Genomic DNA, 20,316 nt, shown 5'->3' with positions numbered 1-20,316 from the left:
TTCAATGAGAAGAAAGCCTTCCCTTGCCCACCTCTGTTGTCCCTAACGCAGTTCCTTCCACAGTGCAGGACGTCTCTTGGATGCTTGACAAATACTTGTTGAATTGAATTAAACAACAGCAGCCACCATACACACACCAAAAAAAAAAAAAACCCACTGCTGTCAAGTTGATTCCGACCCACAGCAACACCCACTGGGTTTCCAAGGTGGTAAATCTTTACAGAAGTAGATTGCCCAGTCTTGCTTCTGCAGAGTGGCTGGTGGGTTTGAACTACCAACCTTCTGGTTCGCAATCAGATGCCTTAGGCGCTGTGCTACCAGAGCTCCTTTAAGGGCCGCCAGAGTCCAGGAAATAGATTTTCTTCACTTTATCCAGAATTGATTAGAAGGGGGCTGACTCACCAGCAGACTCCCAAGATAAACCTGGGGCTGATGATTGAGGCCAGTCATATTCATGATACAGTTTTCAAACCACTTTTGCAGATAGCAGGTCTCATCTTTTTTTATGATCAACACATACTTACTGAATGCTCACAGTGCGCCTTGCACACGGGACACAGGGATGATGAAATATGGTCCAGTTGAGGCAAACTCTAACCAGTGAAATCAGTTGCTCTTGAGTCAGTTCTAACTCAGGGCACCTCCATGCCTGTTAGAGTAGAACTGTGCCCCACGGGGTTTCCGTGGCTGGTTTTTCATAATTAGATCACCAGGCCTTTCTTCAAAGGCACCTCTGGATGAACTCAAACCTCCGTCCTTTTTGTTAACAACCAAGTGTATTGACGTATACACCACTCAGGGACTCCAGGGCAAACTCTTGGCCAATTGTGTTTCTTTTCTATTATTGCCATAACAAATTACCACAACTTAGAGCCTGAAAACAACACCCACTTATTATCTGTTTGAGAGGGTCAGAAGTCAGTACATCATTGCTCAACTAAGTTCTCTCCTTGGGGTCTCAAAAGGCCAAAATCTGTCATCAGCAGAGTTGCATTCCTTTCCGGGAACTCTGGGGTGAGTCCACTGCTGAGTCCCTTCAGGTTCAGGATAGAATTCAGTTCTCTGTGGTTGTAAGACTGAGGTCCTACTTCCTTACTAGTAGTGACCTCTCTCCTAGAGGTCACCTGCACTCCTTCTCATGCTTCCATGTCACCTCTCCCCGCTTCAAGCCATCAGAAGCACATCGAGTCCCTCTCAGGCTTGGAAGCTCTCTGACCTCTTGTTCTGCCTCTCCCTTTAAAGACTCATGTGATTGCACTGGTGCACCAGATTGCCCACGATAATCTCTTTATTATATAGGCAACTGATTAATGACTTTAATTGCACCCGCAAATTCCCATCTGCCGTGGAAGGCAATGCAGTCACAGGTGTGCTGTGTCTTCACATTCACAGCCCCAGGGATGAGGCCATGGGATACCCTTGGGGACCTTAATCCTGCTCCCCACACAGGGCTTCTCAGACAGTAACGCACCTGGGGCTCACCTGCAGAACATGTAGAAAGGCAGAGTCCGATTCAGTGGGTTTGGGATGAGAGTCTGCATTTCACATTAGCACCCAAGCAGTGCTGACACTACTGGTCTATGGAGCACGTTTTGAATGGTACAGCTTTCAACCAGAGGAGGCAAATTTAGAGCCCACAGCCCAGGTCAAGCCCAAGACAGAACTCTAATACATGAAACCTATGGTTCTCAAAGATGAAAGAGCATCAGAATCACTGGGAAACATGTTAAAATAGACTCTCCGGAACCTCTACTTGGCCAGAGTTTCTGATTCAGAACATCTGAGGTGGGACCCAAGTATTTGCATCTCTAACGAGCCCCCAGGTGATGCTGATGCTGCTGGTCGAGGACCACACTTGGCGGACCACTGCATTGAGCTATGAGATGGGCAGACACTTTGTGGGTGGTCAGTGAGAGGGGCACTTACATCCTAGGACAGCGTCATTGTCCTTCCTAAATGACTGTGTCTCCTTGGACATGTCTCTGACTCGTCTCGGAGTGACACTCTGCCCTCTGGTGATCTAAGGCTCACTCCTGTCTCTGTCGTCTGTCTACTGTCATCAAAGGACTGGATCTTCTCCCCCTCTGCTGAGCTTCATCATTCTGCTTTGGGAGCCCAATTAAGTCAGTTCAAGAATAGCTTGAGCCACTGATTCACTAGTAGTCCCAAATCCATCTTTTAATATTAAAGTTTATTATTTTTATTGCAAACAAAATACTTGCTTATTAGTCAAAATAAAGATTACAAAATAGAAAACATCATAATCCCACCCAGAGATGATGATTTTGTTAGTTGCCATCAAGTCAACCATGACTCGTGGTGACCCATTAATCCAAATACGTGTGGAGGGTTTTATGTCCAAAAAGAAGACATGGCAAAAACTTACATTGAAACTTCCTTTTCTTAGCTAATCAACCCCTTTCGAGCCCCTAGTTTTAACCCCTTCACCCAATAAAAAGCAATAAAATACTGATCTGATTCCTTCCTCCTTTGTGCCTGCAGTTGGAGGGAGATTACTGAACAGCATTGGGTCCAGGGGGGCATGGGGCGGAGCCAGGGAAGACAAGGGTCGTCAGAAGCAGGCACCTTCATCAGGCCAGTTGGCAAGCAGCGAGGGTTTAATGACAGATTGTTTCTCCCCTTTTGGAGGAAGAGACTCAGCTGAGCACTCCTTCATCCGGAAATGCCTCAGCACCCAAGTCAAAGTCACAAGACAGCTGAGTCCGGGAGGATTTGTGTCGTGTTAGTAGAGAGCACAGACGCTGGATCAAAAGGGCCCATGGTGCTATTTTCAGGATAATTAGCTACTTCCAGAACTGTGCAGTTAAAAAAGATTTATTTGGGGGAAAAAAAAACTTATTTTCAATTCTGTGAACCACAAAAATCTGCTTTCAAGTGGGTATTGAATGATTAGGGCAGGAGTTGTCGCAGCAGATGGTGTTGACCCTAACTCATGGCGACCCCATGCCTGTGAAAGTGGAACTGTCCCCCATAAGGTTTCCAAGGGCTGGATTGCAGAAGTAGGTTGCCAGGCCTTTCTTCCAGGAGCCTCTGGGTGGACTTGGACCACTAACCTTTCTGTTAGCAGATGAGCAGCTGAATGGTTTGTACCCAAGGACTCCAGGGCAAGAAAAGAGGCTTTGATTACACGTTTCTTAAGCATTCACCAATGAAACTGCTAGAGATAGTGGATGAGAGCAAGCAAAGCCAGGGCCTGATGGAACAAATCAAATGTATGATGTCCAAAGGAGTTTCCCTTAGAATCTGCAATAAGCTTTGTGGGCTCCTCTTACCATCCTTACCCTGACCCCGGCCGGGGGGGGGGGGGGCCTGTATTTCTATAGTGACAGCTTTGATGAGGCTAACACAGCCCCTAGCAACCTGAGCTGCTCTTTCTTTTCCACAGAACGAAGTGATCAGCCAGCAGCTCTGTGTCATCTTCACACACTGCTACGGACCCTACCCCATCCCCAAACTCACAGAGATCAAGCGGAAACAGACATCGCGCTTGGGTGAGTGGTGTGCCGTGCCTCCTTGGGCTTTGTGGCCTTGTGATGTGAAGACAGACAGGAAGCTTCCAAGGAGTGGCTGGTAGGTTTGAACTGCCAGCCTTCTGGTTAGCAGTCAGATGCCTTAGGCACTATGCCACCAGAGTTTTCATGCTTAATTAAGACCCCTAAATTAAGCACTGTCTCCTCCATCACAGACAGTGGTGGACAACCAGCACCTCCCCAAGCCCAGGCACTTCCTGCAAACAGGTACATTCCCAGAGGGCACCAGGCTGAGCTTGCCTGGCAGCTCCTTCCACAATTCACCCCTCTGGAGCCACTCTTCTCCTGGGGACAAATGGGCAGTGACAGGCCACAGGTTCCTCTAGTGGACATCTTTCCATAGGGAATTAGGTGGAGAGGGGAACACATACCTACAAACACAGACATGAACATGCAGGACACATACCTGAGCTGAAGCAGCTGGCCACTTCAAAATCCCATGAGAGCAGCAGTTGTCACTCTTTCTTCTTAGCAATTTGCATGGATCTCGACCCTGCCAAGCACTTGACCTGCCCTATCTCAGGCACCCCTCCCACCACCCCAGGAGGCAGGCACTGTGATGATCCCATGTTAACACCAGGGAAGGGAGGCTTTGAGTAGCCTGCACCATCAGTAAGGGGAGGAGCTGGCACTTGAACCCAGGTCGGCCCGACCCACAGTTCCATCGCTCTGCAGTCCCAGCTTCTGCGATTTTCCCCAAGAAACCATTCCATCCGGCACTGGTTTCCTTCAGCGCATTCAGGGGCTGCTGCAGCCTGCTTGATCAGCCTGGAAAAAGGGCAAAGAAGTCCCCACCTGCCTCGCAGTCTGAAACATGATCCTTCTGATGCTAAGACTTGTCTTCCTGCTGCCTGGGGAGTTATAAAATATTAAGGATCAAGGATATCTTCCTAGAGAGGTTGAGCAACTGACCTCAGGATGTGAGAAATGGGAACATCAACTGAGATTATAACCATTAGCAAAACCACACTCATTTGAGAAGCATGAGCCAGTTGACATCAGGGAAAAGGCTGAATGCGTGAAACTACTGTAAAGTATTTTTATTCCTATCATGAATAACTTGTGAATTTAAATGAGACATAAAACTTTTTTGTTAAAGGAAGAGAATGCAACAACAGAGCCCAAGGTGTGTCTGTCTCTATGTCCATGCATGTGGGAAAACTGGGATGCCCAAAAAGGCACAGGTGCTTCTGCCTTGAAGAAAGCAGGTGTCAGCTACAGTGGTATCATCTGAGCCACAGGTTACGAAGACCAATCAAGGTGGCAGACGTTAGAGAGTGATGGTTACATTGCAGGATGTAGTGACAATCTCTGAGCCTAGGTACCTTACAAGATGGCCCTTGTGAGGATGAACATTTGCAAGGGTTTGTCAATGACAATGACAGTGTCCTTTGAAATGGGCCAGGGTCCCTGATGATGCCAGTGATTTGCTCTCAGCTACTAACAGAAATGTTGGGGGTTTGAATCTGCCCAGGGCAGTGCAGAAGAAAGGGCTGGCAATCTGCTTTTATAAAGATGACAGCCAGGAACACGCTTTGGAGCAGTTATACTCTGTTACACATGGGGCACCATGCTTTGGAATCAACTCCACAGCAGTGAGTTTGGGTGTGTGTTGTTTTTTTTTTGTTGTTTTTTTTTTCTTTTTTCTTTTCCAACTTTAATGATGCAGCATGAATTCTCCTTTCCTGTAGAGCTGTAGAGGAGAAGGTACGTTTCCTCCTCCTAACCCTACAGAGGTTGAGTTCACCAGCGTTAAAAGGGCCTGGTTTTCAGCCCAAGTGTTAGAATTCTAAGGATTAGCACCAAGAGACAAAAGGCAGGCCTAAGAGGCTCTAAGCTCAGAATATGAAGGAAAAAGGGTAGTGCCCAATGATTAACAAACAGGATATGAGTCATGATGCCATGTTTTGCCTCTTCGACTTCAAGCTAGTTTCACAAAGGGCTGCCAAACAGTGGTTCTTTGGAGTTGTGCTTAAAAGGAGAGATCAGAATCACTATGATAAGGTTCTCAAACTGGGTCTCTGTAGGGTCAGGCAGGTCATGTAAATGAGTGAAACAGGTCTAGTGTAAGAGACAACAGGGAACGGTGGGGACTGTGGCAAACTGGAGAGGCGTGCCTGGTTTTCCAGGTTAGTGTCCTCTGGCCCTCCAATGAATCCTTGAAGAGAATGGTAAAAAAAAAAAAAAAAAAGCTAAATGGGGGAGGTGCTAGCAATTTGGGACGCAGGTGTGGGGCTGGTTGGAGGGACAGTGGGAGGGAGAGATGATTGGAGAAAGGATGGCTGCTGAGAAGATAGAGAAAGTGACTCGAACCAACACCTGCCACCAAGCAGATGAGGATGTGTCAGTCAGCTCTGAAGCTGCCCCTTCAGCGTCTCCTCCTTTTAGCTGGACAGCTTTAGATGTAATAAAATTTTTAAGATAATGGGATTATAGGTGATTCTGGCTTTTTAAATACTTTTTTGATACTTTTTAAATAAAAACTTTTTTTTTTTAAGGGAAGAGGTGAGATAGCTATATTGGGACAAAGAAAAATGGACAGAGGCTTGCCAGGACCACCGTCTCTGGGGCAGGACGGAGTCTGGGTTGGCCATCCCCCCTGCAAACATGTGTTGTTGTTCAGTGCTGTCAAGTCAGTTCCAACTCATGTCAACCCTGTGTACATCTCATATCAACCCTGTGTACAGCAGGAGGAAACCCTACCTGGTCCTGCACCACCCTCACAACCATTGGCTGTGCTTGAGCCCATTGTTGCAGCCACTGTGTCAGTCCATCTTGGTGAAGGTCTTCCTCTTTTTCACTGACTCTCTGCTTTTCCCAGCATGATGTCCTTCTCCAGGGACTCAAAAAAACTCAAAACTCAACTGCCATCCAGTCAATTCCGACTCATACTGACCCCCATTGGGTTTCTGAGACTGTAAATCTTTACGGAAATAGAGTGCCCCGTGTTCCTTCCATGGAGTGGCTGGTGGGTTTGAACCACCAACTTCTTGGTTAGCAGTCAAATGCCTTTGGCACTCCACCACCAGAGCTCCAGGGGCTGGTCCCTCCTAATAACATGACCAAAGTACAAGAGATGAAGCCTCAGCATCTTCCCTCCTAAGGAGCCCTGCAGCTGACTTCTTCAAGCATGAGTGAAGAAAATCAGGAAGGCAAATTCTGTGTCAGGCCAGGGATCCAAGCTGTACGCCCAAAAGCTGGAGGGGCCTGGCCAACGCAGGGGGTTGGTCCCTGCACATGACATTTTAGGGCAGACTAAACCCATCCACAGAGGCCGTGGTGGTTCAGTGGTGGGATTCCCACCTTCCATGCCAGGAGACCTGGGTTCGGTTGCTGGCCAGTGCACCACATGTGCACCCAGCCACCCATCTGTCAGTGGAGGCTTGCGTGTTGCTGTGACGCTGAACAGGTTTCAGACGAGCATCCAGACTCAGACAGACTAGGAAGAAAGGTCTGGCAATCCACTTCTAAAAAATCAGCCAATGAAAGCCCCATGGATCACAACAGTCTGATCTCCAGCCCATCCAGCTGGGGTTTCACCTTAGGACAGGCCATTAGCCCCAGGGAAGGGCCTGTCACAAGCAGGCTCCAGGGCCAGGAAGGAGCCTGATTCCTAGGCAACATCTAGAACCGATGGAACAAGCATCAAGGCATTCTTTCATTCACACAAAATTGAGCATCTGTTCTGGTCATGTTTGATGAGGGGATAATATGTGCCATCCATTTCACTAAGTGCTTTATAAATTCGTTTAATCCTCACCAGTACTGTATGGAGGAGCCCTGCTGGCACAGTAGTTAAGCATTCACCTGCTAACTGAAAGCCAGTTTGGACCCACCTGCCATTCCATGGGAGAAAAATGTGGCGGTCTGCTTCTGTTAAGATTTATAGAAACCTGTTGTTATGTGCCGTCAAGTCGGACCCAACTCATAGCGACCCCTTCTTGGGTTTCCATGGAGGCATCACTATGGAAGTAGATTGTCCAGCCTTCCTTCTGAGGAGTGGCTGGTGGGTTTGAACCATCAGCCTTCTGATTAGCAGTCAAGTGCCTTAGGCACTATGCTACCAGAGCTCCCATATACTGCTCTTATAGAAACCTAGCCTTGGAAAACCTGTGAGGCAGTTCTACTCTGTGCTATAGGGTCACTATGAATCATAACTGACCCAATGGCAGTTGGTTTTTTATGATGTAGGTGTATTATGGGTATTATCATTTCCATTTCACAGAAGGGGAAACTGAGGCACGTGGAGGTTAAATATCTGGCCCAAGGTCACACATCTAGTATTAGAGCTAAGATTTCTGGCTTCAGCAACCACACTCCTACTTCCTATTCTCTGACCACTGTTGGTGCTAGACACATAGGAAAGGATGTGAAGAGTTCAGGCAAGGTCCTGCCTTCGTCATGCGTGCAGACTTAAGGGACAAGCAAACAATATGTGAGCAGATACACTGTAGAGTGATGAGGCTATGACAGGCTGTATGGGCGTGTGGGACACAGGGGACCAGGTAAGGCATGGTGTTGGAAAGGCATCTGCACTGAAGCTTGAAGACCTCATAGGGGTGAGCCAGGCTTGGAAGGGAATGGAAGAGTGTCCTAGTGGAAGTAACAGCATGTGCAGAGGCTCAGCAGCATCCATAGGGAGCTGCGAGTGGCCGTGTATGACTTAGCACACCAATGGCAGGGGGATGTGACTGGGCAGAACCTTGAGGAGGCAGCAGGAGCCTTGGTAAGAAGTTTGGACTCTGTCCTGAGGGCTCTGTGGAGCTATTGAAGGGTTTACAGCAGAGTATGGATGTGAGTAGCACATCTGGATTTAGAAGACATATCTCTCTTCTGAGGTAGACCATTAGATGAGAGGCAGAGAGACCAGCAGGAGGCTCCCACGAGTTCCCAGGCAAGAGCTGTGATGGCCTGAAATAGAGAAGACAGAGGGAGGGCAAGCAGTGGGGGGCTCAGAGACACCCAGGAGGAGGAACGGATGGATGTTTGTGATGGCCTGAATGTGGTGACCCCCGGAAGAGGAAGGTGTCCTGTTGACTTTGGTTCCCTGGCTTGAGAAGCTGGCAGATGGTGGTGCTGTTGGCAGAAATGAGAGCCGTTAGGCAGAGAGAAGTTTGCAGAAGGAACTTTTTTATATGAACCAGGGAATGTGGTGGGTGCCAATTTCAAGCACTTAAGACTTTGGTGCAGAGCCCTTATCCACAAAACACCCCAGGTGGTCATCTGAAACTTAGACCCACAAAGATCAACCCTGGGGCACCACAGCTCAAGTCAGCTAAGGGTTCAACCTAATAAGAAGCCCCACCAGAGGTTAGAGCCACCAAGGCCTCTTGCCTGGGTTGGGACTGACTCAGGCACTGAACAGGTGAAGTCTGGTAGAGGCAGGGATGGGCAAGGGGTGTTGGCAGATATTCCCCAAAAAAGCAAAAGTGCAAAGCTGAGAAACCCAAGGCTTAGAAGGATGGAGCTAGAAGGACAGGCAGATTGGAAGTCAGATCCAATTTGATGGCAGTGAGTTTGGGTTTTGGTTTTTTTTTAAGGGGGGGCGGGGGGTGGTAGTGTTTCACAAACAGTCCCTGGGTGGTGCAAATAGTTTGGCACTCAAATGCTAACTAAAAGGTTAGTGGTTCAAACTCAGCCCTGGCACTGCAGAAAAAATGCCTGGCAACTGGCTTCTGTAAAGATTATGGCCAAGAAACCCTATGGATCAATCTCAGTCAATATGTGGGTCATCATGAGTCAGAATCAACTTGATGGCGACACGTTTGAGGTTTTTTTGCATTTTCACACTTAACAATGCAGGCTCTCAAATCAGATGTCCAAGTCAAATCTTGGCTCCTCCACCAATCACTAACTTAAACAGGTCACTGTAATGGCCACATGCCTCAGTTTCCTCATCTGCACAGTGGGGACAATGTCATGCTTATCTTCCAGGATTAAATGAGTGCCAGCTTTCACCAAAAAAACTCACTGCCATTGAGTTGATTCCAACTTACAGTGACCCCTATTGGGTTTCTGAGGCGGTTAAATCTTTAAAGAAGCAGATTGCCCAATCTTCCTTCCATGCAGTGGCTGGTGGGTTTGAACCACCAACTTTCTGGTTAGCAGTCAGATGCCTTAGGCACTGTGTCACCAGAGCTCCTTCTTGCTTTCACAGTGCCTTGTATATCTTAAGTGTCAGTAAGTATTAGTTATACCTACTCTGTTGTAACTGCAGATGAGGGCAGGAGACTGGCTCATTGTTGCTAATCCTGGCGTAGAAGGGCTTGGATTGTCTAAGCCCTGGAATGTGGTAGCGAGGGCAGCAGCCCTTCTAAGCCACTTCCTTCAGAAAGGCACCAGGAGCCAAGTAGAAGGGCAGGGCCTAGCCAAGGAGAGGCGAGTTCTTAGAGACAGAATAGGAAGATGCTTGCTTTTCACACCTGAAAGTTGCCGGAGCTCTCAATGTGGGTGAGTCTTCTGGGGGAAATGCTACTTTTAATCTCAGGTAAACTCTGAGGAGTCCCTGTGAAAAACAATCTCAGACGTGAGTGCCCTTTTGGTTGATTCTGTCTCCCGTTTGAGCCCTGTCTTGCCAGCAATTGTCTTATCGCCCTGGTTTCCTCATCAGCTCTTAACTATACTTTCAGAAATGCAAGCTTCACCCTTCTCTCCACTAAAGCTCCCCTGTCTCCCTTTCCTATTCTAGATCCTCATTTTCTGAACAATAAAGAAATGTCAGATGTTACCTTCCTGGTAGAAGGAAGACCATTCTATGCCCACAAAGTGCTGTTATTTACAGCCTCCCCAAGGTACGTATCCTCACTACAGCAGCTGAGTTATAGCTGTGGCTGTTTTTGCTATTGATGTTTTTCGGAATTCAATCTTGGTGGGAACTTCACTGGACTGGGAGAGTATCTTCTCAGAAATCAAGGATCTGAGAGTACAGGGCAGCCCCGACCCTAAAGAGCGGCACCTTAGTGTGCCCTAGAGCAAGGCGTCCCCTCCTCTGGGCAGGTTGAGCTGCGTACCAAGAGCACAGCTTTGTGAGCTGAGTGGGGGTTGGATTCCTACTCCCTCATACAGGTGCCCTTGTGCAGTGAACAACCTGAGATAACACTGTGTACACTACAGCCTTGAAAGGCCTGGACTCCAAATTCAGGGAACAGATTTTGGCATAAGCCACGCTAAATACCCAGGTCCTGAACCTTACTTTGCCCTAACTGTGGTATTAACAGACAACGATGTCTCAGTGGGACTAGCAGGGGGAATTTGCTCACCCTCCCTGGCAGCTCTGCTATGGCCCTTTCTCTGCCTTTTGATTCAAGTTGAGATTTGGTTGACGGATCCACGTTATCGGAGGACCTGAGCAGGGATCAGCAAAGCTGGGCAGAGGACAGAACAGTGGTGGAATGAGAAGGGGGCAGGCAGCCGAGTGGTGTGCAGAGCGTGCCTGAGCTGAGGAAGGATACTGGGTGAAAGACAGAACTTGGCAGAAATTTGCTAAGAGAAGTTGTTTGGCCAGCACACTCTGGCTTCCTCAGACCATCCTGGCATCTCCCGAGTGCCCCCTCCCCCCTGAAAATAAATAAATAAACAAAAGCCCCAAATATCTACTTAGCCATCACAAGTAAAACACACTGTTCTTTGCACAGTTCTCAGTTGTGGCACCAACACCAGATGGATACTCATGTTAGTTTTGATGTTAATTCTTAGTTTTGAGGAACATGCCACAGTTACATAAGATGGTAACATCAGAGGAAGCTGGATGAAGGGTAAACAGGAGCTCTCTGCACAGTCTGTGCAACTCTTCAATAAATCTAAGAGTATTTCAAAATAAAAAGGTTAGTTTTAAAAAATGGGTAAACAGCTCTTTAGAGAACTGTGGTGCCTGTCCCTTTTCCTTTTATTTGAAAGCTCAGGAGCCACCCCACCACCACCACCCCCAGGCATTTGCTTTCTAGAAATGCCTACTGCAGTGGCAGAAATATTTCCAGTTGCTTGATGTCTGTGAAAGTGATCCATGAGTTAGATTATATTATGTCACTGTAATGCATTAAAACCAAGGAATCCCCTCCCCAAAAAAACAGAAAAGAAAATGGAGACACCCCTTACTGATATCTTCCGTTGAATTTCATGAGCAGGGACTCTGCCTACAAGGATAGTTTAGTTTATGGGCAGAAAAGTTTATCTGAAACCCAAGACAGAAGGTCATCTGTAATGAAGATCATTTTGACGGTCAATAAATATTGAATTCTTATGATGTGCCAGCTTCACAGTGGGATAGGATTGAGGAACTGCAGCAGAGACAGAAACCTTGGAAGTCCCTGTTCTTTTTTCTTTTTAATTTTGGTGAAAATATCCACAGCAGAACTTGTACTTATTCATCACTTTCTCCATGTACCGTAACACTGGTTCCATTCTTGAGTTGTGTCACCATTATCTATCTCTACCCATACTGTTTCATCACCCTTGACTTAGATTCAGAACCAAGCTCATTGCTGCCAGTGACCCTATAGAACAGAGTAGAATTGCCCCTTAGAGTTTCCAAGGCTATAAATCTTTACAGAAGCAGACCACCACATCTTTCTCCCAAGGAGCAGTTGGTGGGGTCTAACCGCTGACCTTTTGGTTACCAGCCAAACACTTAATTACTATACCACCAAGGACCCTCGACTTGGACTCCCTGAACTTCTCTTCTGAACTGTAGAGTTACTATTGACAATTTGATTTCATATAGATAATTCTTTAAAAGACTGCAAGGGTCATGGTGCACATTTACTAATTTAGCTAAACAGTTATTTAGTTTGAAAATGGCTTCAGGATTGAAGATTTTCTCAGAGCAATAGATTCAGGCTTTCCTCCAGCCTCAGTAGGCCGAGTAAGTCTAGATTCTGTAAGAATTTGAAATTCTGTTCCACATTTTTTCCCCTTTTGATCAGGATTCAGCTACTGATTTCTTGATCAAAACATTCAGTATGGTAGCCAGGCACCATCCAGTTGGACATCCCTTTCCTGACAAAGCAAAGATTGTATGAGAGGAAAGCGGTTGGAGAGCACCATGAGCACTGACCAAGGCAGGGCAGACCTCATAGCCCCAAGCCCAGGAAAGACTCCATAAAGGGGATGGCCTTTGTAATGAGACAGACAGAGTTTGAAAAGATAGTCATTCTTTTCCAGTCACCAGTTTGAGATATAATTTAACAGTTCAAAACAATGTTTTTACCTTTAGAGTTTTAACTTCAAAATAGATGGTGGTATGAACAATGATACCTGGAGAAACATGCTCCTCAGAACAGTCAACCACGTGAGACCAAAAGGGCAGTGTTTGACCAAAAACAAAGTGCAGAAGACAGGAAGGATGGGCTGATGGAACAGGAAACCCAGAGAGAAAATGGGAAGAGTGGATCAAGGGGATTGCAACTAATGCCATAAAACAAAATGTGTATCAGTTGTTGAATCAGAAACTAATTTGCTTTGCAAACTGTGACCCAAACTACAATAAAATGTTCCAAAATTTTTTTTAAATAGTTGAACCAAAGAAAAGAATTATCAGAATACTTGAAAAATATGTAATTGTCTATACCAACTCGTCAACAGTCACTGCTAATTCTAGTTCTCGAATTCTAGATCTCTGAGGTTCAGTCTCTGATTTTTCTTTATCTGCACCTGAGGTTAAATGCCAAGGCTGAGTAGAGAATGAAAGAAGCCCAAAGAGCCTGTGGGGCCAGAGCTGGAACTTCTTTTGAATTGAATTGTATTACATGCCTACTGTTACATAATATAAGCTTTTAGTTAAAAGTAATAAATCCGTCTGAGAGCACATAAAACAAAACAAAACAAAAAAAAATAGATTGCAGTATAATGCCAGAAGGACTTAAAGATTCCGTGAATATATCATCATTGTATTTCAGAGTGGCAGAAACAATATTACATTTCTACCATCAGTTAAGTCTTCTGCAAGCCGTGTGTGTGTGTGTGTGTGTGTGTGTGTGTATGTGTTTGTCTTTTAGCTCCGTTTATGTTCTTACCCAGGTTCAAAGCGCTCCTCTCCAGCAAGCCGACAAACGACAGCACCTGCATAGAGATTGGCTATGTGAAGTACCCCATCTTTCAGGTGAGCTCTGGGGTGGTCTGGCCCACCTCGCGGCCACCTCCAGCCCTCAACCTGTGGATCAGTGCTTGGGGACATCCTTGCAACCAGCTTTCCGTTTTCCTGCATTCTTGGCTCCCTCGTCCCACTGCCCCTTACACTGACCATGTGTCTGACACTGTGCTGAGGGCTGGGGACACGAGGATACAGGACAGCCCCCTGCTGGCGACTCACAGTACAGAGGGGGTGCCTCTGAGTAATGAGTCACTTACCATATAATATGGGGTGCATGGGAAAGAGGTGAGCCTGCATGCTGTGTCAGCTCAGACCGGGTAAACTAGGGGAGGCCTCCTGGATGTTATGCGGTGTCATGAGTTGAAATATCGAAGGCTAAGGAGAGGTTGGTCGGCCAGAGGAGGAGGGAGGGCTTCAGAAAGGGAGTGAGGATATTCTAGGCCAAGAGAGCAGTATGTACAAAGCCTCAGAGCTATGGCTAAGCCTGCTGTGACAGGAACCCAGGTACCTTTAGAGAATCCAAGGTATTTTTATATTGTTGTGAAAAATAAATAGATAACACAGTGTCTGCCAATTCAGCATTTTTCACGTATACAATTCAGGGCCATCAATCACGTTGTGCGACCCTCACCAGTGTAGCCAAATTTTCCATCACTGGGAACAGAGACTCACTGCTTCCTAAGCAGTGACTCCCACCCCCACCCCACCCCCGGTAACATTAAACTCTCATCTCTACACATCTCCCTATTCTGGGAACTCTGTATTGGTGAGCTCATAAAATACTTGTCCTTCTGCAATTGACTTTCTTCACTCATCATAACGTTTTCAAGGTGCACCCGTGTTGTAGCATGTGTCAGGACTTCATTTCCCTTTATGGCAGAGTAATATTCCAGGTAGGTCCGTACCACATTTTGTCTGTCCATCTCTGTTGACGGCCATCTGGGTGGTGTTCCCTTTTGGCTGTTTGAATAGTGCTGCAGTGAACACTGGTGCACATGTGTCTGTTGGGTCATGCTTCCAAGATTCCTGGGTATACCCTGAGAGCGGAATTGCTAGATCATAGGGTAGCACTATGTTTAACTCTTTGGGGAGCCACCAGACTGTTTTCCACAGAAGCTGCAACATTTGCATTCTGAACCTCACTTAAGTAGGAAAGGAAGGTGTTTTTGTCAAAGGCCAAGTGACAGCACATGTGCAAAAAGGACATGGAGGCAGCATCTTGTGACCTCCCCCAACCTCAAAAGGGGGAAACAGAGTCACCCTCAACGGCCCAAGGCTTATTCCTATGAGGCCAGACATGCCACCACCCTCCAGTCTTTTACCAATTCTGACACCAGCTGTACCACAGTACTCACTATTCTCTACTGGGTTCAATAATCCATGGCAATGGCCACACAGAACTCACAGGCAATATTTATGATTATGGAGTTTATTAGGGAAGTAACAGGTTATTACTCAGATTCAGGAACACTCACAGGATACAGTTCTTCAGTCAGGACAGTCTCCCCTCTGTTATGCCATCAGGGATGTCTCTCTGGTCCTTGGCCTGTCAGCCTACCCTCTGCCCTGCTCAGGCAAGTGTGTTACAAAGCTCTTTCAGCTGTGCTGGTGGGTACGCCTACGTGCACCCCACTCTGCCAGCAAGGCCACTGCTCTGTCTTGTCTTGGTTCCACTGCTGCTATCTCTCAGCCATGTGTCTCTGCCAAGGAGACCCAGCGTAGGGATCTCAAGTCCAAGGACACTCTCCACTTCATCTCTAGCTCTTTTCTCTTGATGGCAGATCCCCTGTTCTGCCACTAGGAGGGCTCATTTGAAGCCCAGCAGCATAGCAAAACTAACCAATCTTTACATTAGAGTTCTACACACCTTTTTTGCATGGTCCCACCCAGTTATCTGGTGGGAGTTATAAAGACTGTGGTGTAATTCACTGCACCACAACGTGTTTCCTCCCATTGGGGGAAGTTGATAGTAGTGACTGTGGGTCATTTCTGAGGGGTATGGCAGCTTTCTTCCCTTCCCCTTCTTCCTCCCATCACACCTGGTCAGTAACTCCTGCCCTGCAAGGACATCCTTACAGTTAATAGAAATTCACTCCCCAGCCTGCTTCACAGTTGCATTTCTAGTCCCTTGGGGGCCCTTGAAGGCTAGTGGGCCCCTCGCCTCCATGTAGGGGCAGCCTGAAGGGTCCACCCAATCAGCCAGCCAGGGTTAGTAAGATGACAAGGGGACCTGAGGATGGAGTTTATAGAATTCCTAGCAGTGACTATTTCTTCCAGTTCCATTCAGGAAATACAGCCCTGGGAAGAAAATATAAATGGGTAAGACTTGGGGGTCAAGGCTGAGGAGACATGCCTACAAACAGGTTGACGAGACAATTCAGAAACAAGCAGGAGGCCAGGGTAGCTGTGACCAGGGTCACGGGCAGGGGTCCTGATCTTGGCTTTGAAAGACAGAGCTGCATTCCAGGAGCCCCCTGTTTAAAACCAAATGTCCCTTGTGTGAACTTGGGCAAATTGCCCAACCTTTCTGAGCCTGTTTCCTCATCTGAGAGGGAGGGTATTCCAGGTGGAAAGACAGCATATACAAGAGCACAAAACTGCCTGGCGGGAGTGGCTATCAGTCCGTTTGGCTGAATCCTAAGGTGTATGGGAGACTAAAATGATGCTTTGGGACTACGTTGTGAAATAAAATGGTTTGCCAGGCCCGACCCCCAGAAAAACCAAACTCACTGCGTCAAGTCGAATCCAACTCATAGCAACCCCTCCTTGGGTTTCCGAGGTGGTATCACTACAGGAGTAGATTGCCCAACCTTTCTTCCAAGGAGTGGCTGATGGGTTTGAACTGCCAGTCTTCTGGTTAGCAGTCAGACGCCTTAGGTACTATGTCACCAGAGCTCCTACCCCCAGAGCCTCTGATTCTGTCATTAGCCTCAGGTTGGAAGCCAGCCAGCCAAGTGGTGGTGTTCCCTCCTCCACTGACAGCTGCTCTCCCAGATCCTGATGTTCAGAGGGCTTCCAACAAGTCACCACTGCCTTATACTAGCTCCTGAAAACCCTTTGAGGTGTTTGAATTTTCACCATTAGAGATGCACTCCTTTGGTTATGATTGAAACTTCAAAATAAAATATCTTCCCCCAAATAATCATAGGCAAGATGCTCTGCACCTCTGAGCCTAGGTTTCCTCATTTTAAAAATACTGATCATTATCACCTCTATGCCGTGGGCTCTCACAGAGATTAGCAGTTTGAAAGCATCCAAATTTGTTTCTGACGGCATCATGCCAGTTCTGTAAGCAGACTGTTGTTTTTCTAAGCTGCACCTGGTAAACCACCTTGTTGCTAAGCAAAAGACCCTGTAGAATAGGTTACTCTGGACTGTGTTGGGGCCAGAAGGAAAGGGTTCTCTTCCAAAGGGTGAGAAAGGTAGTGGATGTGGAGCCAAGGACACCAGCTCATGGTGGGGAGACAGGAGGCTGGAGCCCATTGGTGGGGCTGGGGAGACAGCACACCCATAGACATCCAAGTGCCTATTTCCCAACCCCTCACCACCATTTGCTCCTGAGAGCACAGTGGCCACCATCCTTTCCTGAATGGTGTCAGCTGGGTTTGAAAGTGGACATGAGATTTGCTTTGTTGTAAAGGAAGGGTGATGAACAAACCTGTATGAAGCTCCAGCTGTGTCTGAGGCACTGGCCTTTGATTTCATATAGTTTTTTGTATTATTTATTTTATTTTTATAGACGAAGGAACTGAGGCCCAGAGAACTTACATGGCATACTCAAAGTCTTAGTGCTAGCTAGTGACAGAGCTGGGACTGGAACCCAGTCTACCTGATGCCAGAGCCTAGGTTACTTTTCGGCCAGAATGCCCTTTCTAAATGGGAACAATGAAAATAAGAAGAGCTCCTATCTCTGGAGCTCTAAACCAGTGGTTGTCAGTTTCACATACACATTAGAATTACTGGGTAGAAAACTAAAAAATCTCACTTCCCAGTCCAGAAATCAGACCAGTTCAGTTAGCGTCTCTAGGCATGAGCGCCAAAATCAAAAACCAAACTCACTGGCCATTGAGTTGATTCCGACTCAAAGCTACCCCTATTGGGTTTCCAAGGCTGTAAATCTTCATGGAAACAGAGTGCCTCCTCTTTCTTCAGTGGAGTGACTGGTGGTCTTGAACCACTGACGCCTTGGTTAGTAGCCAAATGCCCCAACCACTACACCACCAGAGCTCCTTAGGCGTGGGGCCCAGGCATCTGGATTTTGAAGTCTCCTTGTCCTCCTATTATCCTGAGGAGCAGCCAAGGTGGAGAAGCATTGTTCTGAGTGAAATGTGTCACTTTAGCAGTGCTTGTACCTTACCACCCAGGAGCTTGTAAAATAAAACACAGATTGCCAGGCCCTACCTGCAGAGTTTCTGATTCATAGGCCCAGGGTGGGGCCCTGGAGTCAGCGTTTCTAACAAGGACCCGCTGTTGGCCTGAGAACCCCATTGAGAATCACTATTCTACATCTTCTCATTTAATCCATCCAACTGCCCCATGAGGTTGATTTTATCACCATTTTACAGGTGAGGACATGGGCTCAGAGAGGCTGAGTCCTGGGCCAAGTTCCCACAGCTGACCACAGGAGAACTGAGGTTCCAACCCAGTCTAGCTGACTTCCAGACCTGTACTCCTAGCTGCCTCCCAAGTGTAGGGACTTGGCTTCCCCCCACCACCACCAAGAAAAAAAATGACCCAGCCCTGAGGAGAGACTCACACAGCTAGTGACATTGTGCTAATTAGAGTTTGAGGCTCGAGCTATATGCTGGGAAATGCACCCTCCCCCAGTACTGGTCCAGGGGACACCTAAAACATTAAGCCAGGGACTAATTGGGGAGGTGTGTATAATGAGAACCTGGCTGGTAGTAGGCTCTCGGTAAACATATGCTGAGCGGATTCATAGAGTGAGTGAGAGGGGAAAGCAAGGCCCCAGAGGCGCCCAAGGCCTATAATTGCTTGTGACTGGGGAGGGTTTCCTGGCCACATTAGCCTCAAGTTACAATATGGAAGCGAAGATTTAGCAGGGCCCTGGGGGACTTCTCTGTGCCCACCCACTTCCCCATAAAGGCAGAAAAGCCTCATTTGTGGCTTGAAATAGGGCATGTTGGACAGACTCGGACCAGAAAGAGGCTCCCAGGGGCCTCTTCAGTTCACATCCATGCTGACAGACAAATTTCAGTAAATGGGACTGGGTTGTGTTTCCTCCTTCTAAGACTGTTTCACATGCAGGCAAGAGGCAGACACAGCTGAGCCTGCACCTGGGCGAGGAACACTGCAAGGCTGTGGGCACCACTGGAAACCCTGCTTCACGCAGGTTGGCAGCTGCCAAGGAAAACAGCTCCATAGACAGGCCCTTCTGCCTAATAAGGGCTCATTTCTCCCCCTTGCAGGAAAGACTGTGCTGGCCAGTCTACCAGTGGCATGGGACAGCCCAATTTAAACTCCATTAGCTCCGGGATCTCTGTCCACTAAGTAGTAGCCTTTCGAGTCAACAGCCCAGCAATGAATAAATGAGGTGACGTGATGGGAAAGTGCTTTGTAAATGGAGAGGCTCTGTGTTGGGGCAGTTATTATTAGTTTGGCTCTTATGAAAGAGAGGTGCTAGGGGAATTAATTGACTGAAATAAAGCCAATATCCCAACATTTGCTGACTTAGGATTTTTAGATGCTTACGACCCACCAGGGTTGGAGGGAGACAAATAATGCTGTGTTATCATTTTACAAACTGTTAGCCACCACTGTCAACACACCACCATGTCTGCAGCAGGTAGGCGGCCACAGAAGCCCAGAAGTGGGACCTGGACAGCTCAAACACAAAAAACAGGGAGGAGTCATGTTCCTATTCGACATGTACACACTGCACGTTGTGTGCTTGCTGTGAGCCGGGCACTGTGCCAGCTGCTGAGTTAAGGCACAAGAGGGTACAGAGTCAGGCAAGACACAGTCTGTGCCCTCACATTCGACTGGGAGATAGTGCTGCCATCGTGGATGGTGTGTTGCAGATCACAGGGAAGGAGGAGGCCGGAAGTGACTACTGAGCTAGATCCTGAAGGAGGGGGCAGGGTTCGTCAGGTGGAGAAGGGAAGGGCATCCAAGTAGAGGGAACAGTATGGGCAGAAGCATGAGGCTGGAAGATGAGGGTGGTGGTTCTGATCAAGGCAGGTGGTTGGAAGTGGTCAGAGCATAAAAGACCAGTGAGACCGGGATTAGGAGGGAAGAGCAGAGTAGGAAGAGATGAGATCTGGACAAGTCGACTGACAGACCAGTGTTCACAGCAGCACTGTTCACAACAGCCAAAAAGCGGAAACAACCTGAATGCCTGTCGCCTGATGAATGGATAAACAAAAGGTGGTATATATACATGTAATGGAATAGTATTTAAACATGAGAAGGAATGAATTACTGATACTTCATGCAACATGGGTGAACTTGAAAACATTGTGCTAAGTTAAAGAAGCCAGACACAAAAGACTACATACTGTGTGATCCCATTCATGTGGAATGTTCAGGATAGGTAAAGCTATAGTGACTGGAGGGCGATTAGCGGTTGTTGGGGGTTAGAGGAAGGCAAAATGGGCAGAAGCTTCTGGTCAGTGCAGATTTCTCGTAAGGGTGCTGAAAAGATTGTAAACTTCGGTT

General features: G+C 47.4%; 1 protein-coding gene across 1 annotated transcript in view; it reads left to right on the top strand.

Moving 5' to 3' along the window:
* The window catches only part of BTBD11 (BTB domain containing 11), a 438,517-nt gene that overhangs the window by 403,520 nt on the left and 14,681 nt on the right, over positions 1-20,316 (top strand). The window contains exons 12-14 of the mRNA XM_042781971.1: positions 3,407-3,512; positions 10,240-10,342; positions 13,566-13,647. Of these exons, the coding sequence (XP_042637905.1) occupies positions 3,407-3,512; positions 10,240-10,342; positions 13,566-13,647 (291 nt within the window). The remainder of the gene's footprint in view (positions 1-3,406; positions 3,513-10,239; positions 10,343-13,565; positions 13,648-20,316) is intronic.

This window comes from Orycteropus afer, unplaced genomic scaffold (genome assembly GCF_000298275.1).
Source record: "Orycteropus afer afer isolate SDZICR_OR568_19922 unplaced genomic scaffold, OryAfe1.0 scaffold00209, whole genome shotgun sequence".
In the NCBI taxonomy this organism is placed as follows: Eukaryota; Metazoa; Chordata; class Mammalia; order Tubulidentata; family Orycteropodidae; genus Orycteropus; species Orycteropus afer.
This window is presented reverse-complemented; position numbering and strand designations above follow the sequence as displayed.